The following is a 23,016-nucleotide window of genomic DNA, read 5'->3' on the forward strand; positions in this document are numbered from 1 at the left end:
AGCAGCATCTGCCAGTCACTCACAGGACAAAATCCCCACTTCCTCCCATCCTCTCTCCACCCACCCCCAACTACCATCGGTCCTTCGCTCTCATCGCCTGGGTTCAATTATTCCCTGTTTATTCTTCATTCTGCTCTGGGTTTTGTCTTTAGGTCTCAGAGTGGGCGGGACCTGGAGCAGCAAATAACAATAATTCCTTGAGACAAAAACAAAAATTGCTGGAAAAACTCAGCAGTTCTGGCAGCATGTGTGGACAGAAAGACAGAGTTAACGTTTCGAGTCCAGACTCGAGTCATCTGGACTCGAGAAACGTTACCTCTGACTTCCTCTCCACAGATGTTGTCAGACCTGCTGAGTTTTGACAGTGATTTTTGTTTTTGCTTCAGATTTCCAGCATCCGCAGTGTTTTGCTTTTATCTTAATAATTCCTGTGTATTGCAGTGAAAGTCCTGAGGGAATTACCGAACTGAATGTGTTCAGCAGCAGCGCAGGAACATTGAAACTGAAAGTGGTTTGAATCAGGAAGTGCTGAGTGTGAACATGGCTTCCAGACAGCCGGAGGAGAGTTTGGCCGAGGAGGCAATTTGTCCCATTTGTCTTGATTTCTTCACCGATCCGGTTTTACTGGAGTGTGAACACAACTTCTGCCGCTCCTGTATCACCCAGTGTTGGGAAAAGGAAATAAATTTCTGCCCGGAATGTAGAGAGGAGTTTCCGGAAAGAAACCTCAGAATAAATCGGGCCTTAGCGAATTTGGCTGAAAAAGCTCGAAAATTAAAGGTGAATCCGAAAGAGAAGGAAAGTAAATTTCACTGTGAGGAACATGAGGAAGAACTGAAGCTGTTTTGTGAAACTGACAAGAAATTGATCTGTGTGATTTGTAGAGATTCGCGGGAACACAGAGAGCACCGCTTCCTGCCGATTAAAGAAGCTGTTGGAATCTACAAGGTAAAAGGGAACAGATTTGATGACCTGGTTATTTGATCACATTTTCATGGTCTCACACTTTTATTTTCTGATTTTCTCTCCCAATCCCAGGATCGGGTGAAATCTTCCTTCGATTCTCTCACACAGAAGAAATCGGCGGTTCTAGAAATGGAGCAGCGACAGAAACAGAAAATTTCCCAAATTAGAGTAAAGTCTCCCTGTGCTGAGCTTCCAAATTTAATTCATTATTTTGTTGTTTGTATTACATAGAAATATTATTTTTAACGTTTCCTCTTCTAGGTACAGTCGAGCAGTCTGCAGACCCACATCACATCCGAGTTCACTGAGAAGGAGCAGCGTTTAATCCGAGATCTCAGGGAAGAAGAGGGAAAAATTCTACAAACAATGGAGGGAAACCTTCGTGAAATTCAGGAGAATTTAAATTCTATTCAGGAGAAACTCTCACAGTTGGAAAAACTGTTGGAACAAAAGGACGGAGTGATATTTCTGAAGGTGAGGGATTATATTTCAGTTTAGTTCAGTGAAAGTGCACAGTCACAGCATGATCCACACGAGCCTCCTCCCATCCTACTTCATTCCCCCTGTCAATATATCCTTCTGCTCCTTTCCCCCTCATGTGCTTATCCAGCTTCCGCTTAAATATATCTGCAATGTTTGCCTCAGTGGGCGGAATTTAATGTGCTCCCACTGAGGCGAGTTTGGTGATGGGAGGGATAGGAGGGGGGTGGATGATGGGTGGGTACCCTGCCCCCGTTCAGCCTCTGACCTCCTTAAATCCATACCAGGAAGGCTGGTGAACTGCCTTCCCACTGCCTGTTGAGCCCCTGAAGTGGACAATTAGTGTTCACTTAAAGGTCTGTTCTCACTGCCGCTGGTATTCACCCAGCAGCAGGCAGGGAACTCACCATGAGGGAAGCTCAATAAATAAATCCTGTCCGGGTTGCTGCTGTGTTTCTCAGGGGGGTCCCACGTTCAAAAGCACTCAGTGCCTGACTGAGGGTCCCAACATCGTGAGGTGGGTAGGGGTCACTGAGAGCTATCCCACTGCACATGCAGCCAAGCTCCCCCACTCCGCTCTTGCCGGCGACTCCGAACCCGTGACCCCATTCCATCCATCACTCGCCTGTGGATCAGGTCCCTCCCCAGTGGTGTTTCTGAGCAATGAAGAGGTGCCAGCCTCTGATTGGCCGGCAGCTCTCAGTAGGCGGGACGTTTATCCCGACATTTCTTCATCCCAGGGAAGGCCCACCGCTGCCCAATGAAGAGCCTGATTGCCATTTAATGTGACAGGTCTTCCCAAAAGCAGGTGGCGTGGGGTCCTTGCCAGCTCAGCAGCTGGTGGACGAGACCATCAATACCCACGTTAAATTCCACCCGATGGCTCGGTGAGACAGTGAGTTCCGCATTCTCATCACTTTCCTGGTAAAGAAGTTTCTCCTGAACTCCTCATTGGATTTATTTGTAACTATATTATATTTATAGCCCCTATTTTTGGACTCCCATCTCATGGAAACATCTTCACTGAATCGATCGAATCGACCCCTTTCATAATTTTAAAGATCTCTATCAGGTCTTCTCTTTTCTAGAGTAAAGTGGATCAATCTTTGCTGTTACTTGAACCCTATCAGTTCTTGTAAACTTTTTTATACTTTCTCCTGTGCTCCGATATTCTTTGTATAGCATCTTCCTTTTCCATGTCTGCAGCAATGGGAATTGACAATTCTCAGCAGCTTGTGACAATGTGAGTGTCATTCCTGCTTTCTGGACATAGACAGTCAATCTCGGTCAACTCAGATTTGTGTTTTGTTTATTTCAGGAGGAAGCATCTCAGAAGAGGAGGTAGGACATGAACTTTAGCGAAACTCAGTGCAAGTTGGTAAAATTACTCAGGCAAGTGTTTATGGTCAATTTGTAATCAACTGTTTAATACCGACAGGATTTGCAATGAATATAAAGAGCTGTCACTGGCAGATGATGTCCTGTCTATCGAAAAATTCAACGGACCTTTCCCGTGTCCAATGTGGGGAGAAATGATGAATGCCATTAACCCTGGTAAAACTCAGATAATTTCCTTTATCCTGATTTATATCCTATAATTTGAATCATTATGTATACAAATATCATAGATAGTGGGTGGTATTTAATGGAGGCGAGGGGGGTCTCAGCCGCTGGGTGGAATGTCAGGGAGAGCCTGGTGCTGCCTCTTTTAGGGAAGGCCAGTCACATCAAAAGCCACTCAGACATTTGACAGGACAGCAGCGGGCCTTCCCCCAGATCAAGGAGCATGGGGGCGGAATCACACTCGCTGAGTGCTGACGGCCAGTCAGAGGGGCGATGGCTGCTGCCAGTACGACACCAGCCTGAGGCCTAGGATCAAGGATGGACCCCGGCAGACAGGTCAGTGATGGCTGGAGGGGCTTCGTGGGACAGGGAGTTTGGTAGCAATGGCAGGGCTTTCAGTCCCCCTCGCATCTTTGGAGAAAAGAGCAGTGTTAACATTTCAGATCAATGATTCAGAGCTGAAGAAAATTAGGAATGTAAAGAAAGCCAAAAGGGGCGGTTTGGGGCTTAACAATGTCAAAAGGCAAGGTTTGTGACAGGGTGGAGGACAGCAGAGATTAAATGATGAAAAGTTTCAGAGTACAAAAGCCAAAGGGAGTGGTAGTGGATAAAGTAAAGGATCAAAATCTGTGGCTGGATGATGTGTGAATGGCTGGATAGCAGCGGTCTGAATGAAAAGTAATGGAATAAAGAAAGAAATGTAAAAAACACACCGGAGAAAGAGAACCTAAATCAAAATGTAAGCAGAGGATCTAATCTAAAATTGTTGAATTCAGTGTTGAGGTGAGAAGGCTGCAGAGTGCTGAGTCGAATGATAAGCTGCTGTTCCTCGAGCTTCTCTTGAGATAAATTACAACACTGCAGGAGGCCGCGGATGGAAAGGTCAGAGTGGGAGCAAAATGTCAAGCGGCAGGAAGCTCGGGGTCATGTTTGTGGACTGAATACTGTTTTGTAAGAAGCACAGCTAAATCACTTTCACTTGGATGGAGTGTTTGGAGCCTTGGATGATGAGAATAGAGGAGGTGAAATGGCAGGTGTTGCATCTCCTGTGCTTGGATAGAAAGATGCTGCAGGAAAGGGAGGGGGTATTGGGGGTGACCGAGGAGCGGATCAGTGTATCACAGAGGGAGCGGTGTCTTCAGAATCCTGAAAGGGGAGGGCAGGGGATGTTGTGTTTGGTGATGGAATCAGGCTGAAAGTGGGGGAAATGGTGGAGGATGATCTACTGAATACAGATGTTCGTGGATGGAAGGTGAGGACAATGGGTACCCTATCATAGCTATGAGTGGGAGGGAAAGGGGTGAGAGCAGACGTGTGTGAAGTAGATCGGACATGGTGGAGGATCATGTCAACCATGGTGGGGAGAGTCCTCGGCTGAGGAAAAAGGCAGACAAATCGGGAGTCCTAGCACTCAAGGTTCAAACAGATGTGATGGAGATGGAGTAACTGGGAGAATGGAGTAGAGTCGTACAGCAAACAGGGTTTGAGGGAATGTAATCAAGTTAGCTGTCGGAGTCAATGAGCTTGTCGTGAATATTAGTGGATATCTTATTCCCAGAAATGGAGACAGAGAAGTCAAAGGAGTGAAGGGAAGAGTTAGAGATGGACCAGGAATGTAAAATGAGGCTGGAAATTACATATATACTAACATACGAATTAGGAGCAGGAGTAGGCCATTTGGCCCATTGAACCTGCTTTGCCATTCAATAAGATCATGGCTGATCTGATTTCGGTCCTTATGGCCTCAACTCTACATTCCTGCCTACCCCCTTTGAATCCCTTATTCGTCAAGAATCTATCTACCTCTGCCTTAAAAATATTCAATGACCCTGCCTCCACTGCTCTCTTTAGATGAGATGTCTGTCGTAAACAGGAGACCCCTTATTTTTAAACTGCATGCCTCAGTTCTAGTCTCGTATGTTACCCTCGACACCATGTAGTCTCATCTTGTACAGTAACCTTTGAAATACCTTGTGAAATGCCTTCTGGAAATCTAAGTACAACAGCAGCAGCAGTGGCAGATGTTAGTGTCGTGGTCCATTTCATGAGACTAGTAATCCTCAAGCCCATTCTAATGCTGTGGGGACATGGGTTCAAATCCCACCGTGCCCGCTGGTGGAATTTAAGTTCAATGAACAAATTGGGAACATAAAGCTAGTCTCAGAAATGTTTTAGTTCATTCATTCATGGGGATGTGGGTCTCGCTGGCTAGGCCAGCATATATTGCCTATCCCTAATTGCCCTTGAGAAGGCGGTGGTGAGCTGCCTTCTTGAACCACTGAGGTCCTTGTGGCGTAGGTACACGTACAAAGCTGTTAGGAAGGAAGTTCCAGGATTTTGATCCAGCGACAGTGAAGGAACGATGATATATTTCCAAGTCAGGATGGTGAATGGCTTGGAGGGGAACATCCAGGCGGTGGTGTTCCCATGTATCTGCTGCCCTTGTCCTTCTAAATGGTAGCGGCTGTGGGTTTGGAAGGTGCTGCCTAAGGTGCTGTCAAAGGTTACTAAGAATATATTTGTTGCAATGCATGGATATCATTTTGTTGATGATCTGTAAACATGGTGATGTCGCTTTGCTGTGTCCAGGTGTTTTTTTGCTTTTGGAAGGAGTGGGCTGTCTAAATGGAGTACCGCTATCTTAAATGCGGCTTTGAAAATTATTGTTCTGGAAATTTGCCCTCCGCACAAATCTGGCCATGATCCCTGATCAGAATAATGAGCCTGGTACATGTTTAAGGAGGACCTTCAAATTGAGCTCACTTTTATAGATGAACCGGCTCTGATAGGCAGGTTTAAAACCTCCAAATATTAAAAATATTTAATTTGCTAAGGAAGTGATGAATGTAAACCAGTGAAACTAATCAATGTTTTAGTTCATTTTTATGATATTTTCAGGGATTTCAAACCAGATTAATCACAGATACAGAATGAGTCTTAATAAAAATGTTTATATTTTGTGACCATAAAAAGTTGTCACGCAGAAGGAGGAGATCATTCGGCCCATTGTTCCTGTGATGTCTCTTTGGTGGAGCTATCCAATTATCCACTTCCCTCCTCTTTCCCTTAGAACCAAAGAAAAGTTTCAGTGCAAAAAGAGGCCATTCAGCCCATCCTCTCTGTGCCAACCAAAAAAGAGAAAAGAAACTAGCTGCTCATTATCATCCCACCTTCCAGCATCTGGTCCATAACCTTGCAGGTTACAGTACTTCGGATACAGATCCAGATATATTTTAAATGAGTTGTGCATTTCAGCCTCAACCACCAACTTAGGCAGTGAATTCCAGATGCTCATCACCCTCTGGGTGAAAAATGTTTTCGTCATGTCCCTTCTAATCTTTCTGCTAATCACCTTAAATCTATGCCCCCTGGTAATTGATCCCTCAGCTCTAGTCTTTCAAGTCTTTCCTGTCTACACTATCTAGGCCCCTCATAATTTTTTACACCTCAAATTAGGTAACCCCTTATCCTCCTCTATTCTAAGGGAAGCAATCCTAACCTATCCAATCTCTCTTCGTAGCTGCAGTTTTCAAGCCCTGGCAATAATCTTGTAAATCTCCTCTGCACTTCTCCAGAGTAATTATTTTCTTCCAGTAACGTGGTGACCATAACTGTGCACAAAATTTCAGCTGTGGCCTAACCAGCGTTTTATACAGTTCCATCATCCCCATAGTCCTATAAACCTTTCCCTGCAAGTATTTAATCCAATTCTTTTTGCAATGTTCCTGTTGAATCTGTTTCCACTCTATTTTCAACAGTGTATTCCAGGTCACAACTCACTGCGTAAAAGTAAAATATTTCCTCATATCGCCTCTGCTTCTTCTGTCAATCACCTTAAATCAGGTCCTCTGGTTACCAAACCTTCTCCCCCCAGAAACATTTTCTCCTCATTTACTCTATCAAAAGCATTCATGATTTTGAGCACTTCTATCAAATCTCCACTTAACCTTCTCTGGAAAAGGAGAACAACCTCAGTTTCTCCATCTGTCCATATAAATGAAGTCCTCATTATTGGAACATTCTTGTCAGTCTCCTCTGCACCCTCTCTAATGCCTTGAAATCCTTCCAGAATGGAACACAGTGCTTCAGCTGAGGCCTAACCAGTGGCTCATTAAATTTTAAAACAATCTGCTTGTTTTTCACTCTATTCCTCAAATAGTAAAGCCAAGTTTTTATTAACAGTCATCTCAACGTTCCCCGGCACCTTTAAAGATTTGAGTATATACACCCAGGTCTCTTAGTTCCTTCACCTCCTTTAAAATTGTACCACTTTGTTCTTATTGTCTGATCTCATTTTTCCGACCAAAATGTATAACCTAACATGTGTTAAATTTCATTTGCCCTGTGTCTGCCCATTTCACTGTCTATCCCTGTCTTCCTGAAGCCTGTTACTATCCTTTTCATTGTTTCCTACATTTGTGAGTTTTCAATCATCTTCAAACTTTTAAATTGGACCCTGAATACCCCAAGTTCAGTTTATTAGCATATATAGCAAAAAGATCAATGATCCTAATACCGACTCCTGGAGAACACAACACCCCGGTCTGAAAAACAACTGTTCACCGCTATTTTCTGCTTTCCGTCTCTTAGTCAAATTTACATCCATTCCTTTTAATTCCATGAGTTTTAATATTGCTGACAAGTCTCATGTGGGACATTGTGAAATGCCTTCTGTAAGTCGTTAAACACATCGATCGCACTCCCCTCATCAAACCTCTTCACTACTTCATCAAGAACACAATCAAGATGTTTGCCTTTATCAAATCCATACTGACTTTATTATTTATTTGTGTGTTTATGTATTTTAATTTTAATCGCATACTTTTACAAAGGCCAAATCATTCTCTCAGATATTTGTCTCTACAAGTTTTCCCGCATCCGATGATGGATTGACTGGCCTGTAATTGTCGGGTTTACCCCTCCTCCCTTTTTTAAAACAATGCGTAACATTTGCAATCCTGCAGTCCTCTGGTACCTCCTGTCGATCCAAGGAGGATTGGAAGATTGTGGGCAGAGGATCCACAATTTCCACCTTTTCTTCCATCAGTGACCTGGGATGCATCCGATCCAGAAGAAATTCCTCCTCATCACCATTTTAAATGGGAGACCCCTTATTTTTAAACTCTGCGAGCTGGTTCTAGATTTCCCCAATGGGGGAAACATCCTCTCAGCATCGACCCTTTCAAATCCCCTTAGAATGTGATACTTTCCAATAACTTCAACTCAGATTTTTCTAAACTACAAAGGTATTGACCCAACCTGCTCAAGGTTTCCTCATAAGACAACCCCTTCATCCCAGGAATCAGCTTAGTAAACATTTCGGAACTGCTTCCAATATAAATATATTATTTATTAAGTAATGAGACCAAAACTTTACACAGTACTTCAGGTGCAGTGTCACCAATGTCCTGTAGAATTGTAGCCAGATTTCCATATTTTTATACTCCAATCCCCTTTACTAAAGACCAACATTCCATTTGCCTTCTTAATTTCTTGCTGTACTCGCATGCTAACTTTTTCTGATTCATGTACAAGGACACTCAAATCCTCCTGTGCTGCAACATTGTGCAGCGCCTCTCCATGTGAATAATATTTTACTTTTCTATTCTTCCTGTCAAAGAGGGTGACCTTATATTTTCCACATTGTACTCCATCTGCCATATTTTTACACTCAATCACTCCATATGTCAATTTGCATACTTTGTAACCTCCTCACAGCTTGTTTTCCTCCTTAACCTTGTAGCATCAGCAAATTTGGCGACAATGCAGTCAGTCACTTCATACAAGTCATTAACGTAGATCATAAATATTTGAGGCCATAACACTGATCCCTGTGATTCTCCATTAGTTACAGTTTGCCAACCTGAAAGTGACCCATTCATCCCAGCTCTCTGTTTCGTGTTAATGAGCTAATCCTCTATCCATTCTAATATATCATGCGCAATACCATGTGCTCTAATTTTGTGCACCTTGTCAAATATTTTTCGGAAATCCAAATGTACTATTTCTACTGGTTTCTCTTGTTACACCTCCAAAGTACTCCAGTAGATTTGTTTAACACATTTTCTTTTTCACATAACCATGTTGACTCTGCCTGATTGTGTGATCATTTTCTAAATGCCCTGCATCTACCTCCTTAATAATGGATTCTGGCACTTTCCCAATGAGAGACGTTGGACTAACTGACCTACAGTCTCTTGCTTTCTGTTACCCTCCGTCCTTGAATGGTGATGTGACATTTGTAGTTTTCCAATCCACTGGGACCTTTCCACAATCATGGAAATTTTGGAAGATGACAGTCAATGCATCCACTATCTCTGCAGCTACTTCCTTTAAAATGCTAGGGTGCAGGCCTTAGGTCCAGGGGAACTGTCAACCTTTTAGTCCCAATAGTTTTCCTAGTACCTTGTCTCTAGTGATTGTGATTGTTTTAAGTTCCTAGCTCCCTCACCCCCACCGCCCACCCTGGGTTTTCTGCTATTCTTGGGATGCTTTTTTGTCTTCTACTGTGAAGACTGATACAAAATACAAGTTCAAAGTCTCTGCTATTTCCTTCTTTCCCAGTCTCACCCTCTAAGGGAACAACCCTAACCTTAGATACTCTCTCCCTTTTTATATTACTGTAGAAGCTTTCACTGTTTGTTTTCATATTCCTTGCTAGTTTTCTCTCACACTCTAATTTGTCCCTTTTTATTACCATTGTTGTCATCCTTTTCTGGTTTCTAAAAAAATCCCAATATTCTGGGCTACCACTAATCTTTGCAGCATTGTACATCTTTTCTTTCAATTTGATATCATCCTGAACTTCCATTGTTATCCACGAACAGTGTATCCTTTCCATGTACTCTTTCTTTCTTAATAGAATAATAGCTTCTTGAGAGTTATGAAATATATCCTTACATATCTGCCACTTTTTCTCTACTGTCTAACCTTTTAACCTATTTTCCTGTTTCACCTTAGCTAACTCTGTCGTCATAATCTTGTAATTGTCTTTAATTGTCTTCTCACCTTGAATGTGAAATTCTATCATGTTACGATCACTCTTACCAAATTGATCCTTTACTATCAGGTCATTAATTAACCCTGTATAAACACTTATTACCACGTCTAAAATAGCCTGTGCCCTAGTTGGGTCCAGAACATATTGTTCAAAGAAACATTCTCAAATACAGCAGAAACTCATGCCCCAGTCCACCATTGCCAGTTTGATTTTTTCAATATATTTGAAGATGAAAATTTCCCACGTTTATTGCCATCTCTTTCTTACAGGTCTCCATTATTTATTGACTGATACTCTATCTTACAGTGTAGCTACTTTCAGGAGGCCAAGAAGCATTCCACCAGTGACTTCTTTCCTTTACTATTTCTAATCTCCACCCAAACTAATGCTATATTTTGATCCTCTAAACGAAAGTCATTTCTCACGACTGCACTGATCTCATCCTTTATTATCAGAGCTACCCACCTCCATTCCTTACTTCCTGTTCTTCCAAAATGTCATACATCCTTGCATATTTAGGTCCCAGTCGGAGACACTTTGCAGCCATGACTCTGTAATGGAGATCATATCACACTCATTTATTCCTATTTATGTTATCAATTGATCCATCTCCTTATGAAAGCTGTGTGCATTCTGATAAAGATCATTTTGTACTTATTACAATTTTCCCTCCTCTGACCTTATTTGCTGTTGCACTGTTATGTTTGCAGATGACACCAAAATAGGTGGGAAAGTAAGTTGCAATGAAGAAATAAGAAATTTACAAATGGATATGGACAGGTTAGGTGAATGTGCCAAAATTTGGCAGATGCAGTTTAACGTGAATAAGTGTGAGGTTATCCATTTTTGTCAGAAGAATAAAAATGCGATTTATTATTTATATGGATAGAAACTTCAGATTGCTTCAGTGCAGAGGGATCTGGAGGTCCTCGTGCATGAATTGCTGAAAGCTAGTATGCAGGTACAGCAGGTAATAGGGAAGGCAAGTGGAATTTTGGCATTTATTGCTAAAGGAAAAGAGTATAAAAATAGGGAAGTGTTGTTGCAACTGTACAAGGCATTGGTGAGACCGCACCTGGAGTTCTGTGCACAGTTTTGGTCCCCTTACTTCAGGAAGGATGTAGTTGTACTGGAGGTGGTTCAGAGGAGGTTTACTAGATAGATTCCAGAGATGTGGGGCTTGTCTTATGAGGAGAGATTGAGCAATTTAGGCCTATACTCGCTAGAGTTTAGAAGTATGAGAGGAGATCTAATTAAGGTGTATAAGATGCTAAAGGGGATAGACAAAGTAGACATGGAGTGGATGGTTCCCCTTGTAGGGCATTCTAGAATAAGAGGTCATAGTTTTAGGCTAAGGGGTGGTAGATTTAAATCAGAGATGAGGAGGAATTACTTTTCTCAAAGGGTCGTGAATCTGTGGAAGTCACTGCCTCAGAGTGCAGTGGATGCTGGGACGCTGATTAAATTTAAGGAGGAGATGGTAATTAATTCAAAGCTTATGGGGAGAGGGCAGGAAATTGGAGTTGAGGCCGAAAGGAGATCAGCCATGATCGTAATGAATGGCAGGGCAGGCTTGAGGGGCTGAATTACCCACTCCTCCTAGTTCTTATGTTCGTACACTCTGTCCCTTCCTGTCACAATCTTGTTAGCATTACTCGGCACTATTGCCTTGTCCTTCCTTTTAAACTTTTGTGAACACAGCCACCGACACTATTTAGTTTAAAGCTCTCAGTCTCCTTCTTCTTCAGTTCTCTGCCCAAAGGCAGGTCTGACCCACAGCACCCCAATCTCCACCACGCGTAGGGTAAGGAAACAGGTCCCAAATCCATCCCACCGGAATGACGATTGATCACTGTGCTGTTCACACCAACCTGACCCACATCGTTCGTCCAGCCAAGGAGGCTGAGTCACTATGGCAACATGCACTTCTCCATTCATGTTATAGCCTGGAACTATAAATAGTGATGGTCAAGGCTCCAATTTTAATTCTATCACATAGAATCTTTCCCACTTTTACCACCTGCCATTCGCAGGATTTACAAGTTGATCCTCAACCTTTTCAGTTGTGTTACGAACACACATTCCTTGGCATCAAGTCCTGGAGTGCGGCTTGAACCTGGAGCTTCTGGCTCAGAGGCAGGAGCATTGCCCGCTGTGTCACAAGATCTCCAAAGCTCTCACTGCAGCACTATTTGTACAATTCACCAGGAGCCTGGTCCCAGTGCAGTTCAGGTGAAGGCTGTCCCAATGGTACAGCTTCCTCTGTCCCCAGTACTGGTGTCAGTGTCCCATCCATCAAAACACTTTCCCATCTGTTCTGTAAAATATCTCCATGCCTGTGGGGAATTTGCTGGAGTAATTTGTGGGTAATTTTCATACCATAATCACACACACAGGCAACCATTCTTATACACACATAAAAATAGTCCCATACTCACAGTCACACGCCTGTCACACACACAAATAGCGCACATCGATCTGCAGAAATATTTGTCGACGCACAGACACACTCATACCCCCAATCCGACAGAGTGAGTTTCCTCAATCAGTAATCTGCTCAGCAGCGTGGTGGGTGTTTGAATCCCAGATATTGTAAATCCCTTTTGTGATGCATTAAACTGGGAACAGGATTTATTTTAACATTGAGGCTCCAGTTCCAGCTTTTGTTCATTTTCTTATTTCTATCCTCACACAATCCCACAGAGCTGAGGAGGGTGGGTGTAATGTTTGATATTTCCAGAAGCTGTGACCTCCCTCTGTGGAAGTCCCAGTGTTTTCTGCTGTTGTCAGATTCTCATTTCCGCCCCTCAGGGCGGCTCTTTTTCATGTTGAGCAACAGGAAAACAAATCAAAAATGGTCAAATCGATGAAAGTCTCTCCCCCGATCCCAAGTGAGTCTCCCCCGATCCCCAGTGAGTCTCGCCCGATCCCCAGTGAGTCTCTCCCCCGATCCCCAGTGAGTCTCTCCCCCGATCCCCAGTGAGTCTCTCCCGATCCCCAGTGAGTCTCCCCCGATCCCCAGTGAGTCTCGCCCGATCCCCAGTGAGTCTCTCCCCCGATCCCCAGTGAGTGTCTCTCCCCCGATCCCCAGTGAGTCTCTCCCCCGATCCCCAGTGAGTCTCCCCCGATCCCCAGTGAGTCTCGCCCGATCCCCAGTGAGTCTCTCCCCCGATCCCCAGTGAGTCTCTCCCCCGATCCCCAGTGAGTCTCTCCACCGATCCCCAGTATCTCCCCCGATCCCCAGTGAGTCTCTCCCCCGATCCCCAGTGAGTCTCTCCCCCGATCCCCAGTGAGTCTCTCCCCCGATCCCCAGTGAGTCTCTCCCCCGATCCCCAGTGAGTCTCTCCCCCGATCCCCAGTGAGTCTCTCCCCCGATCCCCAGTGAGTCTCTCCCCCGATCCCCAGTGAGTCTCTCCCGATCCCCAGTGAGTCTCCCCCGATCCCCAGTGAGTCTCGCCCGATCCCCAGTGAGTCTCTCCCCCGATCCCCAGTGAGTGTCTCTCCCCCGATCCCCAGTGAGTCTCTCCCCCGATCCCCAGTGAGTCTCGCCCGATCCCCAGTGAGTCTCTCCCCCGATCCCCAGTGAGTGTCTCTCCCCCGATCCCCAGTGAGTCTCTCCCCCGATCCCCAGTGAGTCTCTCCCCCGATCCCCAGTGAGTCTCTCCCCCGATCCCCAGTGAGTCTCTCCCCCGATCCCCAGTGAGTCTCTCCCCCGATCCCCAGTGAGTCTCTCCCCCGATCCCCAGTGAGTCTCTCCCCCGATCCCCAGTCAGTCTCTAATTCTCTGCTTTTCTCTCCCAGTCTCTGTGACCCTGGATGTGGAAACAGCGAATCCCGGGCTCGAGGTGTCTGAGGATCTGAAGAGTTTGAGACGGACCGGGACCCGGACCCGGAGGAGTCTCCCTGACACCGGGAAGAGGTTTACAGACTGGCGCTGTCCCTGTGCCCTGGGATCAGAGGGATTCACATCGGGGAGACATTACTGGGAGGTGGAGGTGAAGGGGAATCGGGACTGGAAACTGGGAGTAGCCGCAGAGTCTGTGGAGAGGGACTGGGTCAGTCTGAGCCCGGAGACTGGATTCTGGGCCATTGGGGGGGATGGGGATCAGTTTAATATAAACTCCTCTCCTGGATCCCGTCTCCCTGTCGGTCAGATCCCCGGGAAGGTGGGAGTTTATCTCAGTTTTGAGTCTGGGACAGTTTCATTTTACAGCGCGGACACCAAGTCCCATCTCCACAGCTTCACTGGGAATAAATTCACTGAGAAACTTTATCCTTTCTTCTGGACCTGGGATGAAAACCAGTTCCTGAGAATCTGCTCCGGTTCTGATCCGGATCTGGAAAAGGGGCGGGGCCTCAGGGGTGCACACCGTCGTTGACGTCACAATGACTTGACCCCGTGATTAGGGTCAGGCGCAGAGGTCAGGGGTTGGAGGTTAGAAACCACCATTGACAACAGGTTGTCACTTAACGTGTCATTTAATCTCCAAATTGTAAAATCCCAATCAGACTGTAAATAAAACCAATACAAATATAAACGTCAGAGGATTAAAATAAAATGTAAATTAAACATATTGTGTGTCTCCTTCCTTCATTTACTCCCTGCTTCAGTCAGTCAAACCACCCAGTCCCACCCTCCATCTCTTCACCTGTTTCCCAGTCTGTAGCTGGGGTTTTTTCTGTGTTTCCATTTCTCACTCTGCAGCCACACTTGATTCCAACGAAAACAAAAAATGCTGGAAAAACTCAGCAGTCCTCACCGGACTGGAAACGTTATCTCTGTCTCTCTCTCCACGGATGCTGTCAGGCATCTTGAGTTTTTCCAGCATTTTTTGTTTTCGTTTCAGATTTCCAGCATCCGCAGTATTTTGCCTTGATACCAACGCCTGTATTTCAATAAACAATTGCTTATCATTGCTACTTCTAAAAATGTTACGGTATAGGCACATAGATCTTAAGCATGATTCCAACTTCTCGCTTCAGAGTCTAATTCATGACTGTCTGGTGTCAGTGTTACATCATCATCTACATCATATATTAGCATTTTCCATCTGTTAACCCACGTTAACCCATAATACTACACCGCCCCACGCCACCAAGTACATTATCCTACTTCTTAACAACAACATGAAACTATGTCTTTAACTTATTTACATTGCATTTCTGCAACTCCCTTTTTACAATCACAGATTCTGCTCAACTCCAGCTCCCACTCTTCCCCTCCCCAGGTCACAGTGCTGGGGGGATTCAGTCTCCCACAGTATTCCCGACCCTTATGGAAGACAGCTTGGAGACTTAAGAGGTTTCTCCTGCATCAGGTAGGAAGGACATCACCATCTGCAGAATAGGATAACACTATCATCATTGCTGTCAGCATTGCTGGGAAGCTGAGTGTCGGTTTGGGAATAACTGAACGGCAAGGACAAGAAAGACTTTGCAACAAAAGACTGTTTCAAATGAGTAAACTGAAGAGAATTGAGCTTTAGACCCTCTGGGACTAGAGGAGACGCTGAGGAACTGGTTGCTCCCTCGAAGGACTCTGGGAAGGACCTTCAGAAGAGGAATGACCTTCAACTCCAGGGAAGATTATCACAGCTGGATCATCGACTGCTGGACCAAAGACTGAAAAGGATTTGAAGATCTGAGATTTCAATGAATTTAGACAATAAAGGAAAAAACAACCAAGTCTGTCAGGAAAAGAAGAAGAGATGATATCCCAGTGATTTTCCAGGAGGGCCGTCTACTTTCTGTTGGCAGTGGTATGAGAGCCACACTTCTCTCTGTACGAGGCTGTTCCACTATGGGCAATGGTAAGATCTACTCAGAATATGGAGACAAGACAGCCTCATCTTCTGTAATGAGAGGAATTCCTTGTAGATAATCAACTTTGGGACAAGATTGCTGTACAGGGTTCTGCAGCTTCAGAAGTGTAAAGATTCTGCTGCAGCTTCTGTGCTGACCTCCAGCTCTGAAGAGAAGGAGACTTTCAGCTGCGACTGAAGTGTGGGTGGCAACTGACATTTACCCTGGGAAGGCACCAGCTCTCTAACAGTGTGATCCTCTATGGACCTGAGCCGGACTCTGTGGATGATTCTTCATGAACAATAGGAGATAAAGTAGGTAATACATCGATAGATTCAGTGGAACTAAGATCTGAATGCTGCTCAGCCACCAAAAACACAGCCAATTCTTCTAAAAAGACAACAGAGACGTCATAAGGTGCATCCAACAGCCAGAAAGATGAATCATCCTTTAGGATCTCAACCTCCAGGAGATCACACAATACTGCAAGGGATTCTTCCTCATCACTCTCGAGGAAGAACCAATTCAGGTCCAGTGGGTCTTCATGGGGATGGTCACCGTCTGCTGCAGTGTCTCCTGTATCCGCCACCTCTGACCTTACTTCATGAAGACCTGAGCGATTCACAACTTCAATCTCTACCCTGGGCCGAGTGGATGGTGTCTCTGTGAAAGAAAGGAACTTACTGCTGAGTGTATAAACTTCCTCAGCTTCTGAAGGCTAAATTTCCACAGCTTCGAAATAAAAGGTTGAGGATTGTTGCCTGAAGGACAGTGAGTTATTCAAATGATGAGCATCATCTGGTTTTTCCCGGACTCCTAGAAGTATGACATCATCGCCACTCAATAAGAACGTACGCTGATTGTGAAGGACATGGAGAGAATCAATGATTTGACACCTCTTGTAGCTAAGAGGAGCAATAATCCTGCCTCTGATTGGAAGGTCAATGCTGCCAGGACCTTGTAACTTGATGTCCGATGGGTGAAATGTCATTGGCTGAAGCCAGTCGAGGTCATTTGCTAACATGTTTACAGCCACTCCAGTATCAAATTTAAAGTAGCAGTATACAGTAGTAAAGTGGTATTGAAGTTTATAAATTTCAAGCCTTGGACTTAGACTGTAACTGACCAGTAGTCTAGATTACTATCTACGTCCCCTAGGAACTGTGTAGGATCATCGGTTCCTCGACTTTCCATGTCTTGGAAGGAATGTGTTTTGTAAATATTTGCTGGTTTGTGACTTCGATTTGTTAAGAACATTTTTTTTATTTTTCTTTGACTGTGACTTTAAGGTTGGACTGTGACTTTAAAAACCTACAGTGGCTGCTATTTAAAAGAAATATGTTCCCTGAAGCAGGAAGAGAAAATCTACAATGTTGCTCCTTCTTGGAACAGCATGTGCCAGGTTGAATGATGGTGCCGGAAAGGTCATGGTTTTAGGGAGAACTGCCTAGCAACAGCGTTTGATTGGCTGCTGACCAGGTGACCAGGGTTTTGTGACAGCAGAAGCCAGGAGGAGGATCCCAACCTGCTAAGAGGGAAGACCGAAAAACCTCTCTCCTGTGTTTTTGGCCATAATTCTGCCATAGTAATTAGCTGGCTATTCCTCACATCTCCGTATCCTGTTTTTTGAGAAATCCCTGTCAAGAGAAAAGGGGAGAAATCACGAGTAGAGACAGTAAGTAGGTTTTCAACCAGTAAACTACAGACTGGAAGTGCTGAAAGATCACCTCGTGTTAGCAATACAAGTCTGCAAGGAACTTGGAAGACTTCAAGAAAAATCAACACATCTAATCCTGTACTCCGGATTAGTGTTATTGAACAGTTTTTACCACATCCTTCAAATGCTTGTTCTGTGTGTCTTATGTGTGTGTGTGTGTGTGTGTTTGTGTTTGTGTAGGGGGGTTAAAAAGGGGTAAAGTTATAGAGTTAAGAGTTAGCCATTCAAATCTCTTCCTTTTGTCTTGGTTAAAAACAATTTTTTTCATAAACAGTTATTTACTTGTTAAATTTACAAACCTGGCGCTCGTATTCTGTTAATCTAAATTAATTTAAATTACACTGTTCGGTAAAATTGGGGCAATTTGGTGGTCTGATTAAACTTTCTCACATTTGTCACGCCTCGGGCAGCAGTGGGGCTTGACACGACAACGCACTATCCCCAGTGAGTCGTGACAGATCAAAATTGCCGGATTAGCAGAAACACTTGCAATGTCCAGTTTTGCCACACTGAAGCATTCCACGCCCCCTGCTGGGCAGTCTTGCTGTCTATGCTGGGTTTTCACACCACAACGCAAGCATCTCAAAATGGCCACCAGCGTGGGGGTTCCTGTCCTTTTGGTTTGATTGGCGGCCTTTCATATGTGGGGAGGTGGGAGATGGGGCCGCTAGCCATGGGCCTACCCAATCCATGGAGTCATGTGTAGCCTTGGTGTTGCCATGAATTATAGCCCGATTAAATGCTCCAAGCTTGGCCTGTCTCACATTCTGAATCACTTGATCCAATGTAAGATCATCTTTGCTCTGCAGGAAGTCAGAGAGCTTCTCATTCCCAACACCCCCGATTATGTGATCACGGATTGGCTCATCCTTCAGTGTCCCATGTCTGCAAAAACTAACAAGGCGTTCTGGGTTGTTAGGAATAATTCAATCGATTCTCCAGGTCATTGTGAGTGCTGGGTAAAACGTGCTCTTCCAATTCCTAAATTTTTGCTTTGGTTTAGAAGACTTTAATATTGCAATTTAGATCTGTGGTGGACTTCTGTACACTCTGCTTTAGGAGGGCATCGTCTGCTATTGGACCTACCACATAAAGAAAGGAACTAACTTGGGGTTTTGCCACTTTTTCATGAAGCCCTGATGCTGCTTGGTACCAGAGAAATTGGTGTTTCCATAACTTCCCCTGCTGGCCCCTCTGCGATCCCTCGAGGCAGTCAAACGGGCGGGGCAAGGGCAGGGATTGCTCACCACGTACGGTCATTGTTACCCCTCTCCACGATGCTTCCTTCTTCCACCAAAATTTCTCGAGCTGCTTTCAAAGGTTTCTTCACTCTGAGGTTCCTTCAATAACACTAAAGTGTGTTTTTACATCGACATCTCCATCACTGCCACCATGTTCTGAGTTTGGGTCCTTCTGTCTTGGACTCTAGGCATAGGACTTGGTTCTTAGACAGAAAGTAGACATACTCTGGTAACTGATTAACACTTGTTTATTAGTACTACATTTAAACAGGTTACAGAATAGGCAGGTAGCTCCTAGGCATGATTCCAACCTCTCTCTTGAGAGTCTAAAACATGTCTGATGAGTGTCAGTGCTCCATCATCATCTACGTCATACATTAGCATATCCTATCTGATAACCCTTTCTAATACACCACCCACTCACTCCCCACCCACTCGCGCACCCACCCACCCATTCACTCACTTACTCGCTCATCCACCCACCCATCAACCCACACACCTGCCTGCTCACCCACGCACCCATCAGCCCCTTGACTCACTCACTCACCCACTGACCCACACACCCGCTCAGCTACCCAGCCACTTGCTTACTCACCCACTCACTCACCCACTGACCACCGACCCACTGACCCATCCACGTGTTCACCCACCCAGCTATTCACTCACCCACCTACTGAAAACCTTTCAAACATTTAAAAACTTACTTGAGGACAACAGCTGATGGAGTAAAAGGGGGAGTATCCTCTTTGCCGGTGTTTCCTGTTGGTGTCTGTGCTCATCCATTGCTGCTGCAGCCGGGATCGGAAGTCCCAGCTGAAAGTGCCTCAAACAGGGAATGTGTGCAGAGATCTTTGCGGACAGCAGCGATGCGCACAGTATCACCGCTGATCGGAAAATGAGGCCCATTGAGTCTTCTTGCCCTCATTGAAGTTAGTCTCCATCTCATCTCCTTTACCCAGCTGCTGCTGGAGAAGGAAACAGAGTGTGGTTTGTACAATCTACCCCAGGGGCCCACATCCCATTTCTGATGGAAGTTGAATGGTTTGCACTGCCTTCCCTGTAAGGAGGAAGGGCATGTCCACAGTAACTTTCCTGGTGCCCAGCTGGCAAAAAAGCTGAAGTGGCAGGGGATGGTGCCATCCCTGTGTCAGGAGGGAAGGCTGCATGATCAATAGCAGAGGCATTCATCGGAAAGGAGGGATCGTCCTTATGGAAGAAGGATGTGTCCGAATAAAAGCACCTGGAGGTGGATTTCCTGGATGTTCCAGTACAAATCCGGCTCCTTATTCAGAAGAAGAATGTGCAGGTGAAGACCTCTAGAGGCAGGGAGGTCTCTGCTACCTGCACCCACCCAGAAGGGAAGGGAGGTACCACACCTGAAAAAAGGAGGATCATTCTGCGTTAGAGTATCTCTCCACGGGAGAGGGGCCGGTGCGAATGATGAACCAAGTTTCCCACATTCCTTCACACCAGCAGCAGGGACTGTCCTGCCCTCCAGAATGCAGGATTAACTGCACTGCACAGGCTGTATATCACTAGGGAGATGGTTTAAGCCTTTTGGGGAGTCACGTATTATGAGAATTTACCACCACTTGTAACCATCAAGGTTGGTCATTCTGAGTGTTTGAGTGGACAAGGCCAACAAGGCTGAGTCTGTCCTGTTGGCACCAGACATCACCCAGGAACGTCTTGTCCTAATCGATGATGTTGATCATGATTGGTCATTCGCTGGTGGTGGTGGGGAAAGAGAGGTGCCAGGTAAGTGACTTGGAGGGGAAGTGTCTTAACAGTGTGTACCATGTACAAGATGCACTGCAGCAACTCACCAAGACTCCCTCGACTATAGGGGTCCCCCTTTTCCTTCAGAGACCCTCCCCACACCCAAATTCACCAAGGCTCTGTCGACAGCACCTTCCAAACCCACAACGACTACCATTTAGAAGGACAAGGACAGCAGACAGATGGGAACACCACTACCTGAAAAATCCCCTCCAACTCACTCACCACCCTGACTTGGAAATATATCACCGTTCCTTTGCTGCCGCTGGGTCAAAATCCTGTAAATCCCTCCCTAACTGCACCATGGGTGTACCTACACCACATGGACTGCCCGGCTCAAAAAGGCAGCTCACCTTTCTCCCTCATGGATTTATCCTGATTCCCCTTCAATGTGTCAATACTATTCACTTCAACCCCTCCCTGTGACAGTGAGTTCCACATTCTAACCTTTCTCTGGGTAAAGAAGTTATTCTAACTTTCTTACTGAATTCCTTAGTGACCATTTTATGATTTAGAGTCGAATTTTGATACCACACCGCACCCCCCTCCCCCCCACCCCCCTCCCCCCACCTCACGTGCTTCTATCCTTTTGAACCCCTTCATACCTTTATAAAAGTAAAATACTGTGGATGCTGGAAATCTGAAACACAAACAGAGAATGCTGGAAAACCTCAGCGGGTCTGACAGCATCTGTGGAGAGTGAAAAACAAAGTTAATGTTTCAACTCCGTATTACCCTCCTTCAGAGAGCCCTCTACCCGCCTGCAGAAAGGTCATACGGACTGGATACATTAACTTTGTTTTTCTCACCACAGATGCTGTCAGACCTGCTGAGCTTTTCCTTTCACACCTTTCCCAGCTCACCTCTCTGCCAGTCTATTCATTCTCCTGGGAGCTGTAACCTGTTCGTTCTGGTAATTATTGTTTTTTTTTGCATTTCACCAGTTCTCTCCTTTTTGTGAAACCATCTTTCTATCTGTGTGTCCACAGCAATGAGAATTGGCAATTATCAGCAGTTTATGACAACGTGAGTGTAAGTTCTGCTTTCTGGATATAGACAGTCAGTTTCTGTCAACTCAGATTTATGTTTTGTTTATTTTATTTATTTTATTCTGCGATGCATGGCGGAATTCAGCAAGAGATTAATCCATCCCTTTCTCCTTCTCCATCCCAACACATTGTCTTTCCTTCCCAGTGGAACCTTTCCTTTTCCACAATGCAGCATTCTCCACTCACCCGAGACCAATGTCTTTTCTCCATCCAGGGTAGTGGTTTGACAATGGGCCATCACATTGAGTAGCTGCTGCTGTTATTCCTCCGCAGACCTGTTCATCTTTCCATTCACTCGACTGAGTTTCTTAAAATTTAGATTCTCTCCGCTCTCTTGTGGTTCTCTTTTCCTTCCTGTAATAGTTCCCCTAATCACTTCTTGTACTTTTTTTCACTCTACTCTTTCCCTTCTCTCCCTCCCTCTGGCTTCTGTATCTTTCCCCCTCCCCTTATCGGTCACACTGATTGGTGATGTGGGATATCAGGGCTGATACCTCCGGGGTTGACATTGTGTCTCTTCGCCATGTCACAGCCTCTTGACACCGTTTCCTGGTGTATTTCTAAAGGTCTGGGTCTCACTCTACCAACACTGAGACCCGCAGGGGGCTGAGAGCCACAGGATTCCTTGTATCAGGTCAGGATTGAAGCAGGAGGCCAGGAGGCTGGAAAAGTGAAAAATCAAGCAGAATGTGGACCCGGGCCCTACTCACCTCTCACCAGGCTGCACAGTCAGAGTGATCCCAGGAGGGTAAAACGCCATATTGGAGCAGATTCCAATACCCCAACCTGGAGTCATTTAAGTACACCGGAATTCCCGGGAATTCCCCCGAGTGGGCTTTTCTTAAAGGAAAGGGTTTGAATAAAACACAGTGAGAAACTGTGTGATTTTAACTTTCCCCCAGCTCCAGCCTCTCTGACTCTGGTTTCGAACACACAGAATCCCCGGCTCATCCTGTCTGAGGACCCGACCAGTTTGCTTTTTCCCACTGCAATGTAGGAATTGCACAGCCCCATGTGTCCTGGAATCAGAGGGATTCACATCAGGGAGACATTACTGGGAGCTGGAGGTGGGGGGCAGGAGTCGTTGGGTTCTGGGAATGACCCGACTGGGACTGCCGGGAAGACAGAATTGAGGCTTAATCTGAGGCGGGATACTAGGCTAAATCCACTTGATCACTATATGGTCAGCCCCTCCCCAACGACCCCTCCCCCCGCCCTCACCTCGAGTGGGAAACCCCGGAACATCGGGTTGATCCTGGACAATGAGGGTGGACAGGTGTCATTTTACAATGTGAACAACATGTCCCATCTCCACACTTTCATTGAGAGAATCTTTCCCATCTTCACTTCACCACCGGCTGATGGACCACTGACAATGTGGGATTAAAAATTACTAACTGATCCATCCCATAAATTCAC

The 23,016-nt window shown here is 45.3% G+C and overlaps 1 protein-coding gene across 1 annotated transcript; it reads left to right on the forward strand.

The window, feature by feature from the left end:
* Window positions 1-501: 501 nt before the first annotated feature.
* On the forward strand, window positions 502-14,579 carry LOC144675272 (zinc-binding protein A33-like). Its single transcript, XM_078536133.1, has 6 exons — window positions 502-948; window positions 1,039-1,134; window positions 1,228-1,440; window positions 2,765-2,787; window positions 2,885-3,000; window positions 13,811-14,579. The coding sequence occupies exons 1-6, from the start codon at window positions 541-543 to the stop codon at window positions 14,386-14,388; spliced, it is 1,434 nt and encodes a 477-aa protein (XP_078392259.1). The 5' UTR covers window positions 502-540; the 3' UTR covers window positions 14,389-14,579.
* Window positions 14,580-23,016: the final 8,437 nt, after the last annotated feature.

This window comes from Cetorhinus maximus, unplaced genomic scaffold (genome assembly GCF_964194155.1).
Source record: "Cetorhinus maximus unplaced genomic scaffold, sCetMax3.hap1.1 HAP1_SCAFFOLD_922, whole genome shotgun sequence".
In the NCBI taxonomy this organism is placed as follows: domain Eukaryota; kingdom Metazoa; phylum Chordata; class Chondrichthyes; order Lamniformes; family Cetorhinidae; genus Cetorhinus; species Cetorhinus maximus.

Excerpts from the sequence above, each read along its gene's own strand:
- LOC144675272 (XM_078536133.1), top strand. The coding sequence starts at position 541 with ATGGCTTCCAGACAGCCGGAGGAGAGTTTGGCCGAGGAGGCAATTTGT. Across the intron at positions 1,135-1,227 it reads AGAAAATTTCCCAAATTAGA|GTACAGTCGAGCAGTCTGCA; the intron begins GTAAAGTCTCCC and ends TTCCTCTTCTAG. Across the intron at positions 2,788-2,884 it reads GAAGCATCTCAGAAGAGGAG|GATTTGCAATGAATATAAAG; the intron begins GTAGGACATGAA and ends TAATACCGACAG.